At 35.4% G+C, this 7,726-nt stretch overlaps 1 protein-coding gene across 1 annotated transcript; it reads left to right on the top strand.

Moving 5' to 3' along the window:
- On the top strand, positions 6,624 to 7,450 carry LOC109847093 (pathogenesis-related protein 1-like). Its single transcript, XM_020416337.1, has 2 exons — positions 6,624 to 6,810; positions 7,161 to 7,450. The coding sequence occupies exons 1-2, from the start codon at positions 6,624 to 6,626 to the stop codon at positions 7,448 to 7,450; spliced, it is 477 nt and encodes a 158-aa protein (XP_020271926.1).

The raw sequence follows: 7,726 nt of genomic DNA, 5'->3' as shown, positions 1-7,726 counted from the left end.
CGGATATTAACGTCCCCGGTACAGGCAAAGTTCCCATGCAAGCAGCGGGTGATAAACGCCTGTTGCGTTGTTTGACAAGAGTTATAATCTTTATTTTCTTTGTATACAGGAGATCTTATAAAAAGATCGACTTTCTTTCTTTTTGAACTTATTGTAATGGCTGAAATTATAATGAGTTCGTCACCAATGAAAATATCAACTTTTGACCCAAACACAGTTTTTCAGATTTAAAGTACATTTTTTCATATATCTCCAATCTCTATAAAGGTTAGGATAGTTGCGGGTCGGGGAGGGCGCGCGGAAGCTCGTCCGGCCAAAATGCCGTGTTTCCCGGCGTTCGGGGCGACGGCGAGGGGTCCGGGCCCGCGTTTCCCTGCGTTCGGCGCCGGGAGCGGGCCAGGAGGGCGGGAGAGGCGCGGGGGGTGACGTATAAGGGGGGAAGGAGAAGGGGAGTGGACGGGTGCGATCATATCTGCACTAATGCACCGGATCCCATCAGAACTCCGCAGTTAAGCGTGCTTGGGCGAGAGTAGTACTAGGATGAGAGAGAGAGAGAGATGAGGAGTTCTAGGATTTTGATTTATGGATATTTCATTGAAGGAATTAACTCCTGAAGCCTCGACGAACTCTTATTTGTCATGCAAAACATCTTTGCATTGTTTCAACGAGGAGAGCTGCCCTTAGATTGATTTTCTACATCATTCTTTAATGAGTTACGCTTATATTCATCGAATGACGGTTTATTTGACAAAAGAGCTGTAACATCTTTATTGATTTTCTGAGCTTTAACTACTTGTGTTGGTTTTTCTTTGAACTTATTTTTAAGGTATACTCAAGCCGGACAAATTGAGAGTTAGAAATAGCTAGGGCTAGGTGTTACTCATTGTAGATAGTTAAGTTAGGCAACTGGTTTCTAGAAGATTTTAGGGTATGTTCTTGTACGCCTACTAAATTGGGTTTGTGATTCAGGAGAACTCTTTGTATAGTGAGGAAGTCCCTTCACGAGAAGGAAAAGTGGACATAGGACTGTTATCTGAACCATTATAAAATCTTGTGTATTCCTGGTTAGTTGTTATTTATGTTTGATTATCATTGATCACTTTTATTTTATCTTTTTTGCTATATATTCTATAATTTCAATGAAAAATAGTAGATGCCCTATTGATCTTCCCCCCTATAGGCTTGCATCTCAGATCCAAAAAGTGGTTACAAATCCTCATTACCTATCTTTAGAATTCACAACGTTAGGTAGACATGTCTAGTTTGACCATCGTAATGGCTTTTCCTGAGGGACACACATTTAACTGACCCCTTCTTCTCAATGGGACACGATACACCTATTAGAAAGCACATTTGAAAGTCTTTTTGGTACCAACTGATTTTGATATTTGGAGTGATGTAAAGAATGGCTATGGTGAACCTATTAGCATTAGAGGTGATACTACCAATGTCACTCCTCTAGATAAGTGGAACGCTCCCGACAAAATGTTTTATTCTTTAAATGCAAAAGCTACAAATGCTCTTTATTATTTTTTAAATGCTAAAAAGTTTACGTATGTGACAAATTGTGCTATTGTGCCGGAAGATCGAGGATTGAGGCAACGCACGGTAGTTGCTAAGAGGAGTGAAAAATTAATATTCAATCCTTGGTAAGAGAAAATTAAGGAGAAGCTAGTTTACAATTTTTTTCCCTTCTTCTCCTTAAGTTTTTATCTCATGTATATTTTTTTCCCAACTGTATCATATCTTTTTTTCTTTTTTCTTTTATCTTTTATTAAATATAAACAAATTGTGTATATCATTGATGGTCAAACTCAACCATTGATGGTGGATCATCGATGAGGACATTAAAAAGGGGACTGCAATTTATTGTTTTACTTTTTACCCTCTTTTACTGATTTCCTCTCCAGTCTATCTCTTTTTTCTTTGATTCTCTTGAGTTTTTATGATATCTAGGGAGTTTTTTAAAGTTTTTCTTTGTTGTATTGAGATTAATTCTTGTTTAAATAATCATCAAGGTAATTTTTAAATCCTAATCTTTATTTTTGATTAATGTTTAAGGATTTGTGCATATTTTTTGGTGGAGTTCATTGAGTATGAATGATATCTAGTTAGAATCACTATTTAGAGCTAAAATGATTGAGAATTTTGCATATGTTTGGACATTTTTGGGATGAAATTGGCGGTTTTTGTTCATCAACAATCAATGGTATGCAAGAAATTATCGATGGTCAGAGAGCAGAACTATTTATTTTTAACATTTTATCATGATGTTTTTAATTTTTTTTTTATTCTAAGCCTTGTATATGTGTGTTCTCTATATTAAATCAAGTTTATTTCCTATTGTAGAGAATGTCAAGGTCAAAACATACTCGAGGTAATCAGTTTTCCTTGATAATCATATAAGAGAAGTATGAGAAACTTCTTAATGTTTTCGAGAGAGGAATTAATGCACATCATCTCGAAGAGTATGTGAACATCATGGGGATACTTGATAGAGCATGTCTAAGCTCTATGATGGATATAGGGGTCAAGAGAGTGAACGTTACTCTTGTGAGAGAATTTTATATGAACTTCAATAGAGAACTGGGGAAGGAGATTGCTACCACCAAAGTGAAAGGAAATGAGATTAAGATTACACAAGCCTATATCAGAAGTTCCTGAATCTCGTTGAGGCTCCTATGTATAGCAAGGATGTATTTACATATTCTACAAGTTTAGTTGTGGGTTTTGAGAGCTACAACACGATAATGGACTATTCTTGTGGGAGGACACATCCGGATATCTTCGACACAAGACATCTCAAGCCTGAGTTCATTCTCCTCAACCACTTTCTCAAGTTTAATTTGTATCCTGGTGCAGCTTACACTACTCTTAACCTCTAGGATATGGTCTTGATGTATTAGCTAGCAAGGGGTAAGTCTTTTGATATTGTGTTGCTGATTTTTAGTTGAATGTGTATGGTTACAACTACTACTAAGGAGGTGGTTGAGAAGAAGACTCGGCAAAAGATCGACTCAGATCGTATATCCCTTCTTTATTACTCAAATTTGTCAAGACCAAAGGATTACTTTCACTCTTCTTACTAATATGAGAAAGGAAGAGCTTCACTTTCTACTAAGACTGTGAGAAAAAGATTATGAGTGAAGGGGGAGGGAGAGACCACTACTTGGCAATTACTTTTGATCTCAGCCATCTGCTTCATAGGCCCTAGGTTCCTCTCATTCTACTCAGTGGACTCTGCATCTCTTGTAGACACCTGTGCATGGTGATTACTACGTAAAAGTAGCACATCCCACAAGAGCTCCTCACCCGTCCACTTCACATAGAGCTAATAGCAGAGATGATCAGGATGAGAATATGTATGGAGATGATAGAGATGATGAGTACATCATCGAGAAATTTGTTGTTTTAAGGAGTTGGAGGTAGTATTTTTTTCCTACTTTTTTCTTTTTTAGAATTTTTTGGACATGTATATGCCTTTGAAGCTTGAGATACTTGGTCTGTACTAACTTATTATCTGCACTCTGGTTGATGATATTGCATGCTCACTTTCATATTGCATGTACATTTTTTATTGTTTTATTTCTTTCTCTTTTTCTTTTTAGGATTATTTTTTAGATTTTTTCTTTTTTATTTTTATCATAAACAAAATAAAAATTTTGTTTTTTTTCCTTTAAAAAAAAACCTTTTGACTAGCCTACGCATATATTTTTACAAGATTGATGCAAATAATATTATCTTTTTGGTATATAGGCTTGATTGTGTCACACATGTTCACATATGGTTTTTCAATATATTTAATCAAAATAAGATGATTACATAACACATTGTTTACACGAGATATTTCACGTAACAATTTCACACACATATTTCTATACTTGTCATGTTTTGTGATGTGAAATAGTTATAAAGAGTCTTATATTTTATTTATAGATATTTTTAGTTATATCAAGTATTTTTTACTAGGCTAATAATGCACAATTGTTTATCTTTATATGTACAAAAGTGCATTTATTTAAAGTATCAATCAAACAATAAGAGTGTATTCATTAAAAAATGATCAAAGATCCACGCTCATAAAATCCATGAAAATTTAAGTGTATGTGTTAAAATATGGTCAAAGACTCACACTCATAGTTTTGTGTATGTGCATATCTCAAAGGGTAGTCATCCTGTACTGAATATATTTTATATTTAGAGATGATGTGAATCGTCTGCCAAACAATTTCTTTATTCCTCCTAAACTCTATATGATTAAGGTGATAGGGCAATAGCTTGGCCCTTAGTGTCAGTGATAGTTCAAATCTATTTATTGCTCAATATTCATTTTGATATACCTGAATTTATCCAATGAACTAGTATAAGTCTTTTCACTATATGTTTTTCACACTTTACACAAATATTTAATCTTTTCTGTGCACTTTTTGACGTGTTTTCTCTTATATTAATGTATTTCATCATTAAATTTTGATCTCTTGTACTATTTTTGTATAAATTTTTATGTGAACCGGTATGCTTTTCTCTAACGTACACCTTTTGGATGATTTTTATCTGAATTTCTTTTGTATGAAGTATATCCATTGGTGTGTTTTCTAACTTTTGTTAATAACAAAAGGGAGAGAATTTTGTAAATTTTTATGATTTTGTGCATGGGTGAGTTTTTGTCTGAGTATTTTCATGTTTTGATCTTTTTTTTTAAATATTTGATGCATTGTTTTAAGGGGAGTGTTTACAATACATGTGCTTTGATTACACTTTTCATGAATGTATGAATATAGGGGGAGCTTTGCATATTATTTATTTTTTGTATGAGTGTGTATTTGTGCTTATTATTGTTGTTTATATTTCTCAATTTACATGTATTTTGATATTTTAAAATTTAAGTTTGTTATTATCAAAAGAGGGAGATTGTTAGGATGTAATGTGTATAATTGCTCTTGTTTAAGTAATAACAAATTCTTATTTTGTACCAATATTTATTTGAGATGATATAGTACAGGTAAATACATATATAAGAAGTATACGAGGAGAAACGATACTGAAATCAACTCAAAGCTAATTTCAACCTCCTCACCATCAATGGTAAGCATCCACCATTGATGGTAGGTTGAGCTCATCGAAGGTCAATGTCTGGCATCAATGATTTCTTCTCTAGAGACTTTTATATCGTCGATGGGCCTCCCAACCATCGATGGGGCCTCAACACCATCGATGATCGAGAGGCACTATCGATGGTAAACATGATAGAAGTACAGTTTTTATGGGGCCTCAACACCATCGATGATCGAGAGGCACTATCGATGGTAAACATGATAGAAGTACAGTTTTTAGATTTAATCTTAGTCATTAATTATTTTATATATCTCCTATATCTACCAAATTTTGGATATCTTTTTCCTAACTTATTAGGTAATATATATTATTGAGATAGAATGAGAGGGAGGGGGGTGGGAGAGAGAGAGAGAGGAGGAGGAGGAGAGCTCTAGGGTTTTGATTTGTGAGGGGTTTCATTAATTTGAACCCTGGAGCCTCGATAAACTCTCACTCATCGTGCAAAATATCTTCATATCTTTTCAGCAAGGAGAGTTGCCCTTAGCTTGATTTTCTATATCGTTCTACATCGAGTTACTCTTATATTCATCGAAGGATGGTTTATTTAACAAAAGGGCTGTAAGATCTTTCTTGATTTTTTAAGCTTTAACTGTTTGTATTGGTTTTTCTATGAACTTATTTTTATGATGTACTCAATCTGGACTTATTGAGGGTAGGGACTAGATAGGGCTAGGTATTATTACTCATTGTGGAGAGTTAGGCTAGACAACTAGTTTCAGATAAATTCCAGGAGGCGATATTATAAGTCTAATGAATTGGGGTTTCTGATTCAGGAGAATTCGTTGCATAGTGAGGAAGCCCCTTCCAAGAAGGAAGGATGGACATAGAATAGTTATCTGAACCACTATAAAACCTTGTGTGTTCCTAATTAATTTCTATTTTTGTTTGATTATCGTTGATCACTTTTATTTTATATTTTATATATATATATAGTTATTTTTAAAATAATGCAAATTGCATTCAACGAAATGATGGGCTGCCAAAATGATGTACACCATAGTCAATGAAGGTGATTTAATGAACTTTGAAAATAAAGCATTTTGATCTATATTGAAATGTAGATTTCTGATGCTCCTTTCCACCCGGTCCCTTCAATATCGTGTCGCTTTGGTTGGTGAAAGTTACGTACGCAGCCAACCCTAGGCCTTCAGACTCGTTGGACTTGAGATGACATTCTCTTATACCGTTTTCAAACCTTTTCCACTTTCTTTAATTTATTTTCATTTTTTGGTATGCAAAACATTCTCTTATACCGTTTTCAAACCTTTTCCACTTTCTTTAATTTATTTTCATTTTTTGGTATGCAAATTCGTGCCATATCTTGACAAACCCGCTGTCGATCTTTGAAATATCGAACAACTGTGCCCGGCCATTTGCGAAGCACACCTACCATTTTCAAAATACTCTATAAGAGGCCAACCCATATGCTCAAGTCTTTGCACATCCATCACTCACGAAGAGAACTAATATTCAATCATAGTACTAATACAACAGATAACTAGGGGGAAATGAGTTCTGGAAGCTGGATCCACGAGGTCGCAGCCAATGTCCCCGCAGGGCGACTGTTTAAGGCCGCGATGTTGGACTGGCACAACCTCGGCCCTAAGATTGTCCCGGATTTCATCGCCATTGGTTCTGTGGTCTCAGGAGAGGGAGCTGTTGGAAGCATCAGAGAGATCAAGATCAGCAACAATGGTTAGAACTTTTCAATATTTCTATGTACATCTATGTACCATTATTATGCCTTCAGTATTGGTAATTGCTATTTCTTAAGAGTACAAACTTATAACTTTCGACCTCGCCGTAACTTAGTTTGCAGTTCTAGAGTACTAGAAGAAACTTTGAACATGGTGTAAGATCAACTCAAGTTCACCTAACACGAGCTTAAAGATTTTAAAAACATGCCATGTTAGAGTATAAATGTATAACACTCAATTTTTACTATAGTTTTGATGTTGTCTGAATTTTATGTTGTAAAATCTTTCTAGAGACCCGAGTGTGTATCATGTTCTCATTCTTTTCTTTTCTTCATTTGTATGTTGTAGCACTTCCTTTCAGCTACATGAAGGAACGCCTAGATTTCATCGACCATGACAAGTTCGAAGTCAAGAACACCCTTGTTGAAGGCGGAGGTTTGGGAAAAAAGTTTGAGTCAGCCACATCCCACTTCAAGTTCGAGCCATCGGGCAATGCAGGATGCATCGTCAAGGTGACCGCGACCTACAAGCTTCTCCCTGGTATTGCCGATGAGAGTGCAAAAGCAAAGGAGGGCATGACCAACCACATCAAGGCAGCTGAAGCTTACCTCCTCGCCAACCCAACTGCCTACACTTAAATTAATCATATGCTTAGGTTTCTGTTTTGATGTTGTGATCAGTTTGAATAAGGAGACCAATCGGAGTAGGGTTGTTGATGATTATATTGAGTACTGTATGAGTCCGTCAGTTGTGATATGGTGTGTTGAATCATGCTTATTTGCTTCATAATTATGATAAATATATATTTCTCGTCAGACGGAACCTCTTCAGTATCTTATGAATGGTTCTTCTCGGTATAGGGATATAAAAAGTTTCGCTAGTTATAACCTTTGTGTATATTAATTTGACACAGC

The sequence above is a fragment of the Asparagus officinalis genome, chromosome 7 (genome assembly GCF_001876935.1).
Source record: "Asparagus officinalis chromosome 7, Aspof.V1, whole genome shotgun sequence".
Taxonomy (NCBI): domain Eukaryota; kingdom Viridiplantae; phylum Streptophyta; class Magnoliopsida; order Asparagales; family Asparagaceae; genus Asparagus; species Asparagus officinalis.
Note: the sequence above shows the minus strand (reverse complement) of the source record. Positions and strands in the feature narration are given on the sequence as shown.

Excerpts from the sequence above, each read along its gene's own strand:
- LOC109847093 (XM_020416337.1), top strand. The coding sequence starts at position 6,624 with ATGAGTTCTGGAAGCTGGATCCACGAGGTCGCAGCCAATGTCCCCGCA. Across the intron at positions 6,811-7,160 it reads GATCAAGATCAGCAACAATG|CACTTCCTTTCAGCTACATG; the intron begins GTTAGAACTTTT and ends TGTATGTTGTAG.